General features: G+C 44.7%; 1 protein-coding gene across 1 annotated transcript; it reads right to left on the reverse strand.

Annotated features, from left to right (window-relative positions):
* Positions 1–12,970: 12,970 nt before the first annotated feature.
* Positions 12,971–18,531, reverse strand: ZNF706 (zinc finger protein 706). The gene is made up of 4 exons (XM_082479979.1): positions 18,396–18,531; positions 15,169–15,305; positions 13,889–13,996; positions 12,971–13,276 (listed from the first exon to the last, which is right to left on the reverse strand). Exons 2-3 carry the CDS (start codon positions 15,301–15,303, stop codon positions 13,901–13,903), a joined length of 231 nt encoding a protein of 76 aa, XP_082336105.1. The 5' UTR covers positions 15,304–15,305; positions 18,396–18,531; the 3' UTR covers positions 12,971–13,276; positions 13,889–13,900.
* Between the last annotated feature and the right edge of the window lie 1,188 nt (positions 18,532–19,719).

Genomic DNA, 19,719 nt, shown 5'->3' on the forward strand with positions numbered 1-19,719 from the left:
GCGGTGAAACACACCCAAGGTTTTTAAGGAGCTGTCTGGTTTCTCACTTCAGAGAGAGGGCTGCTCAGTACCGTTGTGGTTTTAAGCGTGGGGAAAGCAGGTCAGGGCTGCTCCAGGCAACTCTTTACCAGATGAACATTCATGGTGCAGTAGAAAAAACCCTACTTGGCCACTGCTGTGCTGAAGATTGCATAAGTAGAGAGCAGAGTGCATCGTTTCAGGGGCACTGTGGATATGCAGTCCTGCTCTCTGCCCCGTTTGGTCTCAAGCCTTGCCCTTATGTCTCTGACTTGCCAGTTCCCCATCACTAAATAAGGTCGCGTGTGTGATGGAGGGCAGAAAAGGAGAAGGAGGCATGGCAGAGGGAAATGCCTTTGCACGAATTTGGATGCTAAGGGCTAAGGCAGTAAATCCCAATTAAAAAATATATAGTCTGAAAAGCAAAGACCTTGTGGAGTAAATTATTAACTCGGCAAAGAAGGAGCAAGAGAGCCCCTCATCTGCCCATGAACTGTTTATCCAGTGAAGAAAACAGACAGGCAGAGAAAGAGTTGTTTCACCATCTAGCAGCTGTGACAACTTCTGTCAAAGCAAGACACCTATTCTGCAGGGAAAGGCTTGTCAATGTGACCTGAGAAAAAGGACGGTGTGGCTGTGAGCGGTGTGCCTTTGGGAAGTGCCAAAGAGCCCTGACTGTGGAGCCGGAGCCAGCTGTGCCAGGTTTGGATTGAGACCCCAGCGGTGGATGCTGCAAAGGCAGCAATGGGGTAGGGGCAGATGGGGAGGTGTGAGAAAATAGTGAGGACAGAGACTGGGAGGACAGCAGGAGCAGCCCAGCAGCTGTTAGTGACTTGTGGTATGCAAAGCAGGGTTTTGCAGAGGGGTTTGAAGGAAGGCAGTGAGGTGTAGAGAGAGTGAGGATGGTACAGAGAGGAAGTGAATACGGGAAAGCAACAGACGAAGAGAAAGATCTTTTGGGCAGCTCTCTGGGTGGCCATTCTCTAAGCGATGAACAGGGCCAAGCAGCATATGTGAAGGCTATACACTAGAAGAAGGGATGCTGCACAGAGGAGATGTCAAGGACCTGGAAAAAAGAATTTGCTAAGGAAGACAGAAGAATCTGCAAGACTCCAACTTGGACAAGGTGATCTACACGGAGACCCAAACCAAGCCAAGGGCTCATGTACAGCCCAAAGGGAAAGACAAGACAGTGGTAGCAATGAAGAAAGGAGTAAGGGGTGAAGAGCTGTGGGCAGAAGGTAGGAGTTTTCACAGAATCACAGAATCACAGAAATCACAGAATTATCAGAGTTGGAAGGGACCTCTAGAGATCATCTAGTCCAACTCCCCTGCTAAAGCAGGATTGCCTAGAGCACATTACTCAGGAATGCATCCAGGCGGGTCTTGAAAATCTCCAGGAAAGGGGACTCCACAACCTCCCTGGGCAGCCTGTGCCAGTGCTCTGTCACCCTCACCGTAAAGAAGTTTTTCCGTGTATTTGAACGGAACTTCCTGTGTTCTAACTTGTGCCCATTACTCCTTGTCCTGTCACTTGGAACCATTGAAAAGAGCCTGGCTCCATCCTCCTTCAACCCACCCTTTAGATACTTGTACGCCATAATAAGGTCTCCCCTCAGCCTTCTCTTCTCCAGGCTAAAGAGTCCCAGCTCTCTCAGCCTTTCCTCATAAGGCAGATGCTCCAAGCCCTTAATCATCTTAGTTGCCCTTCGCTGGACTCGCTCCAGCAGTTCCCTGTCCCTCTTGAACTGGAGAGCCCAAAACTGGACACAGTATTCCAGTTGTGGCCTCACCAGTGCAGAGTAGAGGGGGAGAATGACCTCCCTCGACCTACTGGCCACACTCTTCCCTATGCAGCCCAGGATTCCATTGGCCTTTTTGGCAACAAGGGCACATTGCTGGGCCACGGATAATTTACTGTCTACCACAACCCCCAGATCCTTCTCCGAGCTACTTCCCAGCAGGTCCGCCCCTAACCTATACTGGTGCCTAGCATTCTTCCTCCCCAGGTGCAGGACCTTGCACTTGCTTTTGTTGAACCTCATTAGGTTCTTCTCTGCCCAGCTCTCCAGCCTGTCCAGGTCATGCTGGATGGCAGCACAGCCTTCTGGGGTGTCAGCCACCCCACCCAGTTTGGTATCATCAGCAAACTTGCTGAGGATACACTCTGTCCCCTCATCCAGGTCATTAATGAATATATTAAACAAAATTGGACCGAGTATTGACCCCTGGGGGACACCACTGGTTACAGGCCTCCAACTAGACTCTGTGCCGCTGATCACAACCCTCTGAGTTCTGTCCTGCAGCCAACTCTCAATCCACCTCACTGTCACCTCATCTAGCCCATACTTCCTCAGCTTCCTAATGAGGATGTCATGGGAGACAGTGTCAAAAGCCTTGCTGAAGTCAAGGTACATGACATCCACGACTCTCCCCTCATCCAGCCAACCAGTTATAACATCATAGAAAGCTATCAGATTGGTCAAGCATGATTTACCCTTGGTAAATCCATGTTGACCACTTCCAATAACTTCCTGTTCCTCAACGTGTTTGGAGATGACGTCCAGAATGAGTCGCTCCATTACCTTCCCAGGGGCAGAGGCGAGACTAACTGGTCTGTAGTTCCCTGGGTCCTCCTTCTTGCCTTTTTTGAAGATCGGAGTGATGTCAGCCTTCCTCCAGTCCTCAGGCACCTCTCCTGTTCTCCATGACCGTTCAAAGACGATGGAGAGTGGTCTAGCAATAACATCCGCCAGCTCTCTCAGCACTCGCGGATGCATGCCATCAGGGCCCATGGACTTGTGAATGTCCAGCTTGGCCAAGTGGTCTCTGACACAGTCCTCCTCAACTGAGGGAAAATCTTCCTCTCTACAGACCTTCCCCTTTGCCTTCAGAGTATGGGATTCATGAGGGACAGCTTTAGCAGTGAAGACCGAAGAAAAGAAGGCATTCAGTAACTCTGCCTTCTCTGTGTCTTCCACCACTAGGGCACCCGTCTCATTCACCAGTGGGCCTACATTTTCCCTAGTCTTCCTTTTTCTATTGATATACTCAAAGAATCTCTTCTTATTGTCTTTAACTGCAGTGGCCAAGCTGAGTTCTGATTGAGCTTTGGCCCTTCTCATTTTCCCCCTACATAGCTTTGTTATATCTTGATAGTCCTCATAAGTTGCCAACCCCCTTTTCCAGAGAATGTAAACTTTCCTTTTTTTCCTGAGGTCCAGCCAAAGTTCTCTATTTAGCCAGGCTGGTTGTCTTCCCCGTCTGCTCGATTTTCGAGACAAGGGGATGGCCTTCTCCTGCGCTTTTAAGAGCACCTGCTTGAAGTATGCCCAGCCTTCCTGGGCACCTTTGCTCTTCAAAACTTCCTCCCAAGGGACACTCTCAACCATGCTCTTAAACAGGCTAAAGTCTGCCCTTCGGAAATCCAAGGTGGCAGTTCTGCTGGCTCCCCGCCTTATGTGATCAAGAATTGAAAATTCTATCATTTCGTGATCACTCTGCCCAAGGCGACCTCCAACCTTTGCATCCCCCACAAGACCTTCTCTGTTAACAAACAGTAGGTCCAGTAGGGCACTTCCCCTAGTTGGTTCCTTCACCAGCTGTGTTAGGAAGTTGTCTTCCACACACTCCAGGAACCTCCATGACTGTTCCTTCTCTGCTGCGTAGTATTTCCAGCAGATATCTGGGAAGTTGAAGTCCCCCACAAGAACAAGGGCAGATGATCGTTTTCTTCCAGCATTATGGAGTTACAGCTTTTGGCACGTAGAAATGTCAGAATGAGGGTCTGAGACTTATTCCACAGTAAAGAGGCAGATTGAGGAGTTATTGGGAGTAAAAATGGTACCTGACTCATGTTTTTGAAGAGAGAAGACTCATACAGCTCCCCTAGAAAGCTGACTGGAAATGAGGATGAGGAGAAGTCTGCCATAAGAATGGAGAGACTAGAAAACGTTAGCCATCCGAACACAAAAATAATATAAACAATGCTGGTTTTGATACACCTTCCTAAATTAAAAGAAGGGCTGTTTCTACACAATGCTGATTTTGATACACCTTCCTAAATTAAAAGAAGGGCTGTTTCTACACAATATGAATCCACAGATTGAGATCCACCTCTTAAAATAGGTGGGGTTTACTATAGCTTAGAAAAAACAAGACATGCCTATCTCAAAAATAAATGATGTATCTCGCACTCTGAAATCTGCTAAGAAACTGAACCAAGGGTAACCACTGGGATTATTTGTTTAATGTCTCTGCGTACCAATTTGCCTGAAGCGTGGCTTGAGACAGACCAGTCTCAATAATGAAGAATCTTGATTTTAAGTTAAATTCTACACCATCTGTTTCATTATAATCTGCTTCCATTCACTCTCCAGGGGGACAGTAATAGCTTTACTTGTTTTAAGAAGCTGGACAACTAACCTTCAGCAGGAATAACATTTCAATACTTTCTCGTAATCAGTTTTAGCGACTAAGCCAACGAGCTCTTGGTAGAGCTTATACCTGCCTGAGAGCCGGAGCCATTTGCAAAGAAATTCTGGGAGCACCACTCTTTTTTGGCTGTTAAGTTTATGGCTGACCTTTGGTTTTTTGGTGGCACTTTTTGATGTTCCTGTTCCTCTGTTCTAGTCTCCTCTTGGACGGTGACTGCTTCCTTGGGCTTTCCTGTTCATTTCCTCCCGTGGAGCTCCCTGGAAATGGAAGGACTTCCTTTCCGTCCCTGCCAGCTCTATAGCATGTGATCTGCTGGAGTCAAATTCTCATCAAAACATCCCTCTAAACATCCCTGCTGACAACGAAGTCTCAGTATCAGCTTTGTTTAAGTTTCCATCCAGTTTTTCACTTCTTGAAGCACCAATTATATACAAGTCTGCTCAAGAGTACTTGGAGAGATGAGTATCTGGGTAAGGATAAATGCATGTGGAGGTCTGGTATAGACATACCCCACAACAAGGAGGGATGGAAGAGGAAAAAAAATCACCCAAGCACTTAGCGCATTCATTACCACATTAGTTAGAGGGGTGGTGTGTCAGCACTTGCAAAGTATCTGTTATGGGTGCCACATAAAGCACAATCTCCCCGAGATACTGTTAGTTTACTGCCTTTAAATGGACCTTGACCATCACTAGCAATCAATCAATTCTGAGCCAGCCTCAAGTGCTCAAAAGCAAACATCTCATGTAACACACTGTGAACGGTTCTTACAGTCTCTAATTGGGATCCCACCTCTTCCTCTCCTCCTTCCCTCACACAGGGCAGCTATCCAGGGAAAGCTGTTTGTCTTTGCTGATCTCCTACAGAAACACAGTCTCCTTGCCACTTCCCTGCTCACAGCCACAAGCTCCCCAGCATGGGCACCTCCGTGTGTCACGCTCTTCCAGGGGCTGACTCTGCTCACTGGCCCAGCAAAAGTCAAAGGGATTGCTTTCTGTCAGGCTGCTGGGTTGATTTGGCTCATGAAAGCGCCCAATAAGCACCTGCTGTGGGTGACGCCGGGGCTCACAGTTAGGAACAGGGAAGAGAAGAGGGAGGCAGAAGGACCACCTTGTCCCAGGCAGCAAGAGTTAAAACCAACTCTGCTGCCCACTGAGCCATGGCCAAAGCTCTAACACTGAGCAAGTTTGGTGCAGGTACTCTGTATTGGGTGCTTCAGCCTGAATCCTTCCTGACTAAAGAAATACAAGAACTGATGGAAATTTGTCTTGTGGTTTGGGCATTTCTCAGGTGTTTCTCTGGTGTCCAGCACTGCAGGAAAATATTTTACAGCTCTAACCCACCCAGCTCCTCCATCATGACACAGAGCCTTTCACCAGCTGCCTGTTTTCACAAAGCTTACAGCGACAGGATTGCCTTTAAGATACCTCCCTTTCTGTCAAATTTGTCCATCCTCAGCTAAGGGATTTAACAGCTCAGACCTACGGCCAACTAGACATGACTGGCTACACTGCTTGTGTGGCTCCACCATCCTCATTTCGAGCGGAAGGCAGGCTGGCCCCCAGGAGTAGCAGCCGCAGAAAGCAACTCTGCAGATGCCAGGTTGCTTCTATCCCTTGACAGGAGTGAAAGGTGAAGTCCAGCCACTGCTGACTAAAAATAGATGGTGCAATCAAGGTAGTATTAATAGTTAGTAGTTTTACACTGGACAATTTTATCATTATGTGATTGCACTCCTACCCATTCACCCACCCCAACTGGGGAAGGGAGGGCGACACAGATATTTGGGTCCTGAGAAAATGCCTGGAGCCGCAGAGCAAGCAAGAGAGACCACTAATTTCAGAAGTGTCTAAGACAATGGTTTCCAAATCCCTATCCATGGGGCACTAGCATGTGTGAGATCCATAGAGCCATACTGCCCACACAGCGTTTCCAAATAAAAGGCTTACGATAAAACAGCAGAAGAAATTTTGAGGACTGATGGTGCCTGTAGTCTAAAACCATCTTATGACTTTATCAACTACAGTTTGTGAAGTCTGTCTTGGTACAGCACTGTATATGTTTTCTAGGACAGACTAGTGCACCTGTCTCCGAGACACACAGAAATTGCGTTTTCTCATTGATATAGAGGTCAGCTAAACTGATTCTAGTAACATACGTGATTTATAGATTTTACAAAGGTGTTCAAAGTAGCAGCTTTCCATACATGCACGTGAATATTTAGCAAATGACAAAATTAAGTTCCTACTTACTTCAGTGATTTAGAAATCAATTATTACTTGAGAAAAATACAAGCGTGCTTTGTCCATTTAGAAAGCAGTCCAGAAGCTGAGGAGTTGTCCTTGCTTGCTGGTGGCGGTTATGATCCAAACAGTGTCACATTCTTTCAGCTCCCCAACAGCTTATGCTTTCAGATGCACAACAGCAAATTCTTTGAATGATTTACCGCAGCAGCAAGAAGCAGCTGTGTACTATTTCTTAACCTTTCTTAACACAGTCCTTAATAAACAGTATTTCTTAGACCTCATTATGAAAAATACTCTCTTTCAGCATTGATCTGGTAAGAGCTGATAGCAGCAGCAGGTGCCCTTTAGAAAATGTATCTAAGGGTTAAGCAATTTTTTTCTAAAGTCACAATCTAAATTTACTTTCTGAATACAAAATACAGCAGGCTGGACTCAGTGACGGACGGGAACTATATTCCAGATCTGGATTCAGGATCGGGATCACAGGCAGACAGAGTCCTCCTCAGACATCGGCCATTGAAGGAAGAGAGAGCTGACCCTTTGATCCCTCAGCTTTTATACTGAGCATGAGGCAGATGGGATGGAATACCCTGTTGGTCAGTTTTGGGTCACCTGTCCTGTCCGCTCCTCCCTGCAGGTGGGACCCCACTATGCTTTTCCGCTTCCGACCCTCCAACGGGGCAAATAACAAAGTTGGTTGGCCTTGGGGGTTATAGCAATGAGTATAAGCAAGAGCCTCTCTGCACACCATGCCTGGGCATCAGCTGTAAACGATTGCTCTTGTCACTCTGAGAGACTGAACACTGTCTGCACAATATGCAGTTAATTTCAGTAGTTAGAGAGGCCCAGCTAAGCGGCGAAGTTACTGAACAAAATTGGTTCTGTTTTACCTCAAACCAGGACAGGAGTATAGGGAGCTTCTGATAGCTTCACGGTGGGCAAACTGTGCAAAAAAAAACCAAAAAAACCCCAAACCTAAAAAGGATTTTCAAAGAGCTGGCCCCAGTGGTCACGCAGCGTGCTGTAAATGTAAGAGTTAGTGTGCATCTGGAGAGACAGACAGGTGACCGACCGGGTTATTTAGGTGGCTCAAAAGTAAACAAAGTAACAGCTTCATTAGCAGAGTCAAAAAAACAGCTGAGGTTCTAAAAAGCAGATATAAAGCCTATAAATATCTAGGGAAAGATAAGGTTTGCTACAGGTCCGTTACTTGATGAGGAAGGAAAGAAAGAAAAGGAAAGATAAGATTTACAAATAAGTAATAAACAGCACCTTTGACTTCAGTCAAGAGTTAACTAAACAAAGCACGTTAAGCTGAAGTATTCAGACAACTTAGATGGTATTCAAGTTGGCAATAGCTCATTACTCCTATCCTAGGATGCTCCAGCCTTCAGCCACGTCAGTGTGGACCATGAGTGTTGCTCTGACAACTCGCAGAGCACAGAAGAGTCTGAGACAGCAGTGGGACAAGCACAAGGAATTTAAAAAGAATCAGGGGACTCTGTCCGTCAACTTAAACCTGGAAAAAGGCTAGAGTAACTTTTATAAAATCCTATTTGTAAATGCATGTGGAAAAGTAACCCAACAACAGCCAGCCAACCTGGATTTGTCAGGAACAAAGTATGCTGCACCCCACTACCATCCATACTCAAGCAGGGTCCTGCAAAGCTTTGCCTGGGATCTATCCCACTCAAGTGTGCTCACGAACAACTCAGACTATCAAGAGGACACCCAGAAGACTTCCCTATGATACCATACTTGGATGAATTGTAACAGCATAGGAGACGGGACTAGATTGGTGGTATCTTGATAGATTTGGTCTGAGATCCATTAGAGACAGGTAGGCAGAGACTAAATACATCAGCACAAAATGGAGATTATTAGTGGTACCAAAATGGATCCGGCATGTTTGCAGACCAAGAAGTGAATGCAAGTCAATGTGATGCTGTTGCAAAAAGGCAAGTATCATTCCAGTGTACGTTAACAGTACTAATGTACGCAAGTGCCAGGAGTTAATTGTTCCAGCTGCTCTGCGCTAGCCTCAGGCAGCACTTTGGGCCACACTTTGGACCATACGATTTAAGAGCACAGTCAAACTGGAGAGGATCCAGAGAAGAGCACCAACAATCGCTAGACTTGGAAGACGTGACCTATGAAGAGTGATTCAATTAACTGGGTTTACTTAAGAGAGAAGACCACAAGGAGAACATGACAGTAATGTGCCAATGAGGGCACTATTCAGCACATCTATTGCCACTAAGAACAATAAGTACTTGACTTAATTTGCAGGAATAAACTCTTGCTGTGATAACTCTCCAGCTGCACTGTTCAACAGTGGTATGCGCGGCTTACAAGGTCATGAGATCCCTTTCGTTGGAAGCTTTCAAGAACAAGTTAGAGAAACACTTGTTTGTTACAGTCTTGGCAGATTTGATCTAATCTCAGAGAATGGAGATGGACTAGAGGACTTTTTCAGATTTCCCTCAGTCCTTGCTTCACTCAAAGTTCTCCAGTATTTAGTGATGCTTTGCACGCACTGTTTGTGATTTTGTCACAGCTACAAATAGGAAACACACAAATATGTTTGCCATGCCATCAGAGTGCTGTATGGACTTTAACTTGATATATTTAATGGACAGTATTTTTCAGAGGAAAGCTGTTCCATATTTCCTGAAAAACTTCAGACACTGCTTGAACAGATTCCTGTTAGATAACAGCGTTGGGACAATTATAGGTTCCTCCTGTCCCTGAAACCCCAATGCTAAAAGCCATATAAGAGAATTGTAAAACATACACCTAACCTATTCCACCTTTTTTTGAAAGCTACTAAGATAGCTCCCTCAGTGAGTCTCTACTGTGCCTTATCTATATAAAAACTGTAACACAAAAGACAATGCATTAAAAAAAATCCGAATAATTTTCAAAACAGACAGCAAAATTCCACAGACAGAACTTTACACCCTCCCACTGTGTGGACTAGTGCAACATCGCTGGTGATGCTACAGAATATGGAAAATCACACACTGAATACCAGTCCAAAGCTGAGTTTTGGAACTGAATTCAAAGTCCACTGCAAACCTGCAAGGTTCTAAATAGGTAAATCAAAGGCCCCCAGATCACACACATCAGAATGGGGCTGAGCAGACAGGAGTACAAGCTGACCTTTACTTTGTTTATGGATTCTGCAGGACTAACCCAGTTGGGAAGATATGCTTTTAGTAAAGCCAAATACTCCCCAACTTGTTTCTGAGAAAACAGGAAACAAAACAGACCTCAAGCCTACCGGTATTTGATGATAAAAGAAATTCCACCTATTAGCTCTTCTTATCAAGATGGGAAAACAATTCAATACAATTTACAGAAATGCTACAAATTCCTTCATTACTATGTGGCTTGCAAACAGCCCGTGGTCGTTATTAGCTTTACTTGAGTTGAAGTGTTTTCAGCTCAACAGCAAATAACCAAAAGGGATAGTCTCCAGGGGCATTTCAAGAGCACTGCATAAAGCCAACTATTTCCTTAAGGCTACATAGCAACTGTCTTCAACTTCTATTTCAGATTTTTCACACAGCTTTTTGAGAGCGAGAAACCAGAAACCCTTAGAAAGAGGTTCAGTAGAGGTACAGAAACCAGCCCAAGTAAGTCTGAGTAACACAAATTGCAAAACTGTTCCTGATTACTCAGCAGTCCCTGAGATGGCCTCAGCATAATCACACGTGACAACTTTTACTCTGGGGTCTAGAGCGAGGCTTTTCAAAACATTTTAAGCTCTGCTTTAAATACTATTTCAGATGCCATTTAAAGAGACTCCCAGAAGAGATGTGGGCTTCCCAAAATCCAAAATAATTTTTTAAAGTTGCTCCACAAGTACCCATGACAGCTGATGCCCATACTGACAGCACAAGAACCCTTTACCTAAAAGCTGCCCCAGTGCAAAGACAAAACTTTCTCAGGGGAACATGGGAAACTTTCCATGCCTATTTTTCCTTCTTGTAAAGTTTTGACAGCTTCAAGCTCCAGGACTGTCCAACAGCCAGGAAATGAATTTTGTAAGTAAGTGCAATAATACTTGGTTTTAAAAGCAGGCAGGAAATATGACATTTTACATTTTATTTTTTTAATTCTCTTTAATCAGACACATTACAATGCACAACTGTGTCTTTAGCCAGGTAACAGGGTGCCATCCTTCAGATCAGGAAGAGATGATGGAGAACTCCTAGTCCTTCCTCTGGCCTTTTAGGTACAAGGAATATTGCAGGTATTCTAAATGAGGACGATTCCCCCATTTAGTATAGCATTCCCCCTATACTTACAAAGCCTTTATAACAATTCAGTCACAGCTTTCATTTATTTTTCTAATTGAGATTGCAGCTACTGCAGCTAGGGATCTTATGGAACTGAGGACACCCTTGCCTTCTTATTACATAAAAAACCATCCCTTCATAGGGTATTTTCAACTTGAGCATCATAAAATTTTGAAAATACAATTCTAACTGAAGTTAACCATCCCACTAGTGATGCAGCTTTCCAACTCTTCAGTGCTCATTAAGAGAGATTGTTTATGAAACAAATTCTTTTATTTAATGCTACACAATCGGAATTAAAGGAATAAAACATATATTTCACCTCAGGACCAAGCTATAGGGATACATCCCAGAACATTTTCCAAAGTAAAACCAGATTTCCAAATACCAATCAGTGCAAGAAACATCTTTATCTATTTGCACTCAGAGTATTTTTTGACAAACTACAGCATCAGAACATTTCAGTACCTCTCCCCCATACAGCACAACGGTCGAGAGCCGATGTCTTGCCTTGTGGGAGCCAGTTTGTCAGGATAAATGTATTGATAACATCAACAAAAAATAAATGAAGTGTTACATTCTGATGTCAGGTGTACAAGTGCAGTAGTGGATTACTCTCAGAGGAGAACAACATTATCTATAAAAGTTAAGTGGTATACAGGTTATCCTGGAGTGACTATAATACAGAGAAACTTTATGCCAAAGTAAGTATTTACAGAGATACTGTCACAGCAAAGAGGACAGGAAGCTAGTCTCACAGAAGTAGTTCAATAAAGAGCAAATGAGCAGACGAAGACAAAGGCTTTGACTTTATATAATAAAATACCAAGTGCATTCTTTTAAGTGAATGAGTCTTTGAGACTATGGTCCTAGATTTTAGGAAGCCATTTGAAGGTCAGATGTACGGTCCTGCTGCATAGCAAAGGTTACTTGGACTGCCAGAATTTGTTACATCCGTTGTAACCTCAGTAAATCACAGCAATTCTAGTATTGTTTCTTACTGCAAGGTCAAAACTAAAGCTCTTAAATAAGCTCCCTCCAAATGCCAAAGATGGGATTTTGTATAGCAGACCTTCTAGCACAATTCAGATGTTTCTCCACTACTTCTGTGCTGTACATCTGGGATTAGAACTGAGCCCAGACCACTTTAAGGGTAATTATGTTTAGCTGCTCTCATGTTCTTGGCCAGAGAGTTATTATCCAGCTTTTTCTTGTCAATGCAACTTTAATCACATCTGATTTCTTAAAGTAGCCATGTTATTTTAGTTACTTTGGCTCTTTTCCAACAGGCTTATTTTACTATGGTTGTGAATAAAGGTTATTAATAGCTGACTATTTTACATATTTCTTGAAGAGTTGCTACTGAAATGCCCAGATGCATTTGTGGGGGAACACATGTGGCTGACTGCTCAAAATATCATTAAAAATCTTTTAAATCAATTTTTCAACTATGAGCAGAGTTGCTTTAACCTAATATTTGCGAGCATTTTTCAAGCCAGCATACCCAGAAGCATTCAATCCTGCCACCTCTCAGCTTTCTCAGCCATCTACCAAATACGAAGCATAACAGGAATCTCTCCAGTGCATGACTTCAAGGAACATGATGCCTCATAGTAAAGGAATCCCATTCGAAATGGCTTGCAGTATTAGACTCCAATACAGAGGACAAAAATGTAGAAGGAAGTCTCACGATTCTCGTGCAGCTTCTAAGGAGTCTGCTGCGCCTTGAGCCAACAACTTGACCACTGGTAACTGGGCTCAAGCAGGCAGCACACTGAACAGTAAATCTGAGCAGCTTCCCTCTTCACTTAAGATTAATTTACTGTAATGTACATTACTTTCAGTGGAATGACACTGCTCGTGTTTTGGCAGGATGGGGAAAAATTCCACTTTGTCTTTTTTTATTTTATAAGGCAGATAATGCAGAAAGTTGAAACAGAACTTCTACAAGGATTTAATCTGTGATATTGTAAAATCAAAGTACTACTTTATTAAATGAGTTATTTTACACAATATGAACATCAATATAATTACAATTGTAAAAAATTTTTTTATAACAAGTATGGACTGATTTTTCAGGATTTCCAAATAGGGCACAACTGTACATTTACACAGAATTGTCTTTGCATGAAGCCCAAGAGGGAACAGCATAAAAATATGAATGTTTCTGTAGCCCCTTCATTTTTGCTGATCAACAGTTTTAGAAAAGCAGCTGCAGGTTTGTTATGTAAGGTCTGACAGTAGAAGAGTCAATAGGTGCCATGATTTCACCTATAAAAAACAAGAATAACTCAGTTTAGCTGAACTGTTACACAATGCTGTTTACATTTATGTGAATGAAATACTGTAATACTGCTTTTTACCTCATTTCAGCCTTTGATTATAACCACTTTCAGTTACAGCCTAACAACTGGTTATTGGGAAATTTCTTCTATAGTTAACAAAAAGGTTAAGTTTTGTATTTGAATGCAGAAAAATCTGCATTCACTTGCATAGCTTCAGGAACAAAAAGGCTCAATTGTTGAAAATGTACTAAACAACTATTTCCATCGCATGTTTTGTAGCAACAGACAGACTGCATTTTATATGTATTTTGTTCAAAGCAAAACTAACATTTCAAAGCAAGAACTAAATAATAAAGTATTCCTACAACTCTAAAGATGACCATTTGAAGTAACCTTAATCCCTTTTAAAACAACCTCATGCACTTAAGTATTAGCTTGCTTCTCCTGTGTAACAGTTCAGAGGTATAAATTTAACCTATAGTTAATTTTCACATTAAAGGAAATGAAGGAAGTTTCAAATCTCAGCTGTTGGTCGTAAAAACAAACTAATTCATAATATACCTTTCACACACAATCATTTAAAAGTTAAGGTAATGACCTGTAGACAACTTTACGCCTGAACATCAGCCAATTCTGGAGGAAGTGGAGTCTTAGGATGCTTGCTTTCAAAGTGCTGTTTGAAGGTCTTGGGATCCGGCATTTGTGTCTGATTAAAGAGAGACATTTAACTTTATGCACAGTACAAGAGTTAAATGATAATACCAAACCCGTTCCCCCCTGATGTTTTATTTTCTTTTTCCTGAAGCAAATTGTCTCCTCAATGACACTGCTCTAGTGACAGAAGCACAATTAATTTAGCTGCAGATTAAGAGAGAATATTTAACCTCAAATTTTTCAGAGAGGTGCTTTTAAGCACTAGTATTACACTGTTTTGGCATGTTGATGATGGTATTATTCTTGCTAGAAATCTCCCTGGAAATCTTACAATTCACACACTGGTTTGGTGGAAAACCAACCTCCTCAATATTTTCTTTTTCAACACCTAAAGACTAAACATTCATCCTTTTCAGAATCAAATATTTACGAAACGTATTTCTTTTGTTTATCAATATGCCAAAGAGTTGTGGCATAGACTCATTCTCTACTTGGCACAACCTATCTCAGACCATTACTACTACACGTTTGCAGATATCAACTGCCCAAAGTGATTCTGCTACAGCCTGACTTCACAAGAAGAGGAGCGGGTTACAAGTACTTAAGTGAGCAGCCCTTAATTTGGAATCTTATTTAAGATTCAAAGTGACAAATCTATTCTGGGACTGAGCATTTAAGTGAAAATGGCAAGTTTATCCTTCAGCTCCAAAACAAGCACGTTCAGGAAAACCAGCCAGAAGGAAAGTATAATCTGATTAGCACTCACATTTCTGTTCTCTTGTCAAGTCATTTATTCTAGTAGAAGTTACTGTGTATCAAACTTACACTAAAGCTTTTGGCACAACCACTTTTCCTCTCTACATTAACATCAATAACCAGCAATTCTAAGATGGGCGAATTCCATCACAAAGAAAACATGTTTCCATTTGGAAATTAAACAGGAAGTGATCTCACACTTTTTACAGTTTATACACGTGCAGAGCCCTGCAATTCAAAAGGCAAGACAACTACCCAAAACAGATCTGCACGTGACCTCTCAGAGTTTCTCACATCTCAATTATCAATACAGCTGAGTGATCGGTAAGCAAGTCGCATGACAGATGCAGATGCTTATAGCAACAAGCTCGACAGTCACTTAAGTATTTTAGTTTCTACTATATAATCTTCTAAAAATTCTGCTCTAGGCTGGAAGACGGACCTGCCTACAATAATATTTTGTCTTACCCTACAGACAGTGCAGGTATATATCAAGGCAGCCTTGGCTGCAGCCTTCTGATCGTGTCCTTGTTTCTTTTTTTGCTCAGCTTGCTTTTTGGCATTTTTCTGCTGTGACTGAATCTTCTGCTGTCCACGAGCCATATCTACAAATAAAAAGAAGACATTTAGTCTACAAATGTGAGAAACAACTGTTGCTAGCTGACTCAGAAGCCATAACCATGAGCATAAAGCAGTCATGCGCTCTGGCCATAAGGCCTAAACTCCCATAATTCATAAACAACAGACATCTGTTCAAGCTCTTTACTATGTAAAGGCTCTGGTTTTAGTATCATTCTTAAAATACGCACCAAAATTATAAAGCCATTCTAAGGTTTCTTCTTCTACAAAAAGGTTCAAAGTCTGCTTTTAAAAAGTGTTTTCAATAGTCAGAATAATTAAAGTTTCCTTTACAGTTAACAGGAACTTATTCTCTATTTCCAGAGTTACAGTAAAATTTAGGGGTGGGGTTGTTTTTGTTTTTAAAGCTTAAGACTCAACCTTTATTTCTGGAACTTGAAACAGGTTCCAAGAAAGGCAAATCGAAGTATTACCCAAGCTGTACTACTGTCTTCTGGTGTATATGCTTGTGAGCTGCTTCGGATTTGGGAATGCCAAGAACAATAGGTATTCCCTCTTTATTCAAGCCTATTTTTACAGGTTGCCATTTGTTTTGGTTTTCAACTGACTTTACATGCCTACGTACTTAAAAAGAAGTAAAATTACCCCCATCAGAAGCTATTACTCTATGTAACACAGCAGCATAAAGGAAGCAAATGCTATTGCCATATGCTATTACCACAAAAAGAATCAAGATACAAAAATGACGTTTCAGGGAGCAGCAGAACAGCACATTTTACAACAGCAATGCTCCACCTGCATGCAGCCCACTAGGCCACCCAATTCAGCTTGCACCCCACCCCCAGAGCAGACGCCAGGCAGGATTTGGGCTTATCGACAGAGCAGGCTTCAGAGCGTGGTTATATCACGCAGCAGCCCACTTTCCGCTACTAGCTTTCTCACAGTCCCTCATGGCCCACACACAATCCAGTTGTGCAGCTCTCACAGAAGCATGAGACTTACTACGCAAGCACAGGACAGCTAGCCAAGTCCATTGTTTTCAGGACAACTAGTAAAGTCTAACGTTCCCAGGAGGTTGGCTGGTTTGTCATCGCCTCTCTACACAACCTGGGCACTTGCTATAAGTTTGGTATTTGTAAGACACACTGCGTGGCCACAAAACAGGTCTGTCATGCAGTCCTTCCCACAAGGACAGATGGCCTTCCACTGCAAGAACAGCCTATCCAAAGAAAGACTGACCTACAGTAAATATGCGTGAAAAGCCCTTAAAAGCATTATGAAAATGAAGTTTCTATGAAACATCAACTACATCTGGAAATTCAGTAGCATGGCAAGAATTTCTGGACATGTAGCATCACAGCACTTAACACTGAGCAGAAAGAAGGTCCTGAGAACTAAAAGAGCTCTTGCAGATTGAGAGGCACCTCTCAGGCCACAGGCCAGTTCTTTCATGGTATTTAACACCATCATGTAACCTTTTGCAGAAGTATTACACTACATCTTCAGCATTCCCTCCTCTTCCCCCATCAGTTTCTCTAAAGGAAAATTTAGAAGTCCATATGGCTAACAAAACTGAACGCAAGAAAACACAAATTCTAACAAGCATACACATGGCATTCAACAGTTTCCATAAGATACAGCACTGAATGTTAATAAGACTAAAAATACCAGTCTGTGTTTCACTGTATGCTAGTTACCCCAAAACATCCCAGCCAGGGCCTCGCACTGTTTATGTACAGCAATGGCTTAACAAGAACACTGAATTGAACACTGAACTCCCATTAAGAAAAAAAAACAAAACAAACCAACAACACCCCCCCCCCCCCCCCAAAAAAAGAGATTGCCATTAGTTTTACATACACTAAAAGGAACTGTAGGTTTTATTTTTGTTCTAGTTTACTAGCATTACAGTAATCCTCCAGAAGTCATGGGGTTCCTGAAAATACCCAGATATAATAAAAAATAATTTTCATAAAGCATTTGCGTATTACTTTGTATTTCAGTCCCTTACTAAGGGCCTGTTAAGTAGTACATTGCAACAGCCAAACTCACTGAGCTTGTATGTATTTGGCAACTGCTGGTTTTAGTTACGACAAACAAGAAAACATGAACAAAAACATCTGCTTAAAAATATCAACCCCCATATGATGCCCAAGACCAGAAATCCAAGATAATAAAAAAATACTGCAAATTACACTAATACAGTTGAAACGCACAGAGTAATACTCAATTACTGGAAAATTAAGATTATTTGGACGATCACTATTCTAAGAAAATTACAAAAATGATCCCAAAGTTCGTTTAAAAGAATGATGAGCTCATCTACAAGGCTAAATCTGTATTTCAGTTGCACAACATAGATAAGTGTTGTTTTCCTTATCAGGCACACCCTCAGCGAGTCCAGCAAACCGGCCTGCTGTTTTGAAATAAAAACGTGCGAGCGCATAGGAAGCCTAACACCACAGAAAAAATTGCGGCCAAATCACAATGGCAACAGCACGGGCATTACCGAGCAGCCAGGCTCAAGCCTGCTGCACGTTAATGCCTCATGCAGGGTCATTTCCTTGTAAGTAAGGAGAACCAGAGCAGAGTTTCGAGTCCTAAAACTGGACACCGACAGCTGCTTCCGCTGTCACTTCCAGAATCAAACGGCAGCTTGAGGTACTCTGGCCTCCCCGGCCAGGCGGCCAAGGCCTTGGGCCGGGGGAGCAGCAAGCTCGGCCTTCGCCCAGTACCGCCGCCAGGGAAGCCCGCGGGCTGGGCCCGGCCTGAGGCGCGAAGGGAGCAGAGGGCGGCCGAGCTCCCCCCCGGGAGGGCCCCGCGGGGCGGGGGTCGGCCGCAGCCTCAACCAGCCCCACCACGTGCCCCGCAGGAAGGGGCCGAGGAAGGAAGCGGGCCCCGAGCGCGGAGACCCCCGGCCGCGGGGAGGAGGCCCACCGCAGGTCGCAGCCGGGCCGCCCCCTTCCCCCACCCGGGGCGGGCCTGCTCTGCCGCGCCACCACCGGGCCCGCTCACCTCACACGCACCGCGACCCCCGCGCCACGCCGCCCCACCCGCCCCGCAGCCGGCGCGGCCGCCCCACCGCACCGCGCGAAGGGCCGGCGGCCGCCGCTCACCCGGCCTGGAAGATCCGGCCTGGGAGGCCCTGGCGAGCGGGAGGAGAAGGCTCCGCGCGGCCCCGCAGCAGCCGCCGCCGCCGCCGCCTGCCCGAGAGGAGGAGGAGGAGGAGGAGGCGGCGGACGAAGTGGACAACACTGCGCATGCGCGGCCCCGCCCCGGCGCCCGCGCTTCTCGGCCCTGGCAGCGCGCGACCCGTCCCCACCGGCCAATGGCGGCGCCCGGCCGTTACATAAAGCGGAGGGGGTGAGGCGGGAGGGGGAAGCTGTGCGCGCTTGGTCTGGTCGCGCGTTGCCTGCCCCACCCCGCCCTGAGGGGACCCAGGAAGGGGGTGCCGCGCCTGTCGCCTGGTTGTCGGGGCCCCGGGTCCCGGTAGTGAAGGCTTCCCCCGACAGCCGGGGTGATTAGGGCTGCCAGTCGCCGTCCTCGGGGGGCGGGTTAGGCCTGGGGAGGCCGCCTTGGCACTGAGGCGGCTGTGCTGGCTGTGGGGCCGGGGCGCGCCTTCGGGGCCAATGTCCGGCATTGCCGGGGGTCTGGTGCTCGGACAAAGATGAGGGGCAGGAGGTGGTCGGGGAGATGCAGCCGGGGCAGGCAGCCGAGCTCTGTGACCGCGTTGTTCCCCTGGGTCGCGGCCCCAGCTGAGCCGCAGGTAGATTTCTAAAGAGCTTCGTCTCTGCTGTTTGGCAGTGGGCAGCGCTGCGCCGCAGCGCCGGTGGGACTGCGGTAGGCGCCTTCCCTCAGACCGTCTCCTCTCTTCCCGGCAAGCCCTGCTCTCGGTCACATTCCTCTCTGCTGAGCATACCGACGCAGCCTAAAAATAGTTGCTGTTTCTCTTCAGTGGGATCCGGAAAAATGGCTCTGGTGAGGCTGCAGGGAAGGGGCTGGAGGTGAAGCCAGGCAGGGATCCTGGAGAGGATGAAATCCTACTCAGGTGGCAGCTCAAGCAGAAGGCCTGTGCAGAGGCTAGAAGAGTTAAATGAGTTGAAAGCAGAAGGAAACAGCCTGAGATGAGAACCAGAACTGCTTCAAGTTGAAAGTGCGCTAGATCTTGTTTTGGCGTTAAAGGCCAGGACCGCAGAGGAAGTCGTTTACAGTCTGTGTTCGCAGCGTAAGTGATTTGAAAGGTATTGGCTTGCCTGAATAGACATACAGGCAGGTCCTGTAAAGAAGGCTAAAGGAGCACTTTATTTTCTATCAACATTTTCATATATCCCAAAGGCAGGTTGAATGTCTGTGCCTTCTTACATTATGCACCTGTTAGGAAAAGGAGAAATAGAGGCATCATCTCTGCTCAGAGATGCTAGTCTGCCACTCTGAGCAATT

This window comes from Vanellus vanellus (assembly GCF_965231255.1).
Source record: "Vanellus vanellus genome assembly, chromosome: 2".
Taxonomy (NCBI): domain Eukaryota; kingdom Metazoa; phylum Chordata; class Aves; order Charadriiformes; family Charadriidae; genus Vanellus; species Vanellus vanellus.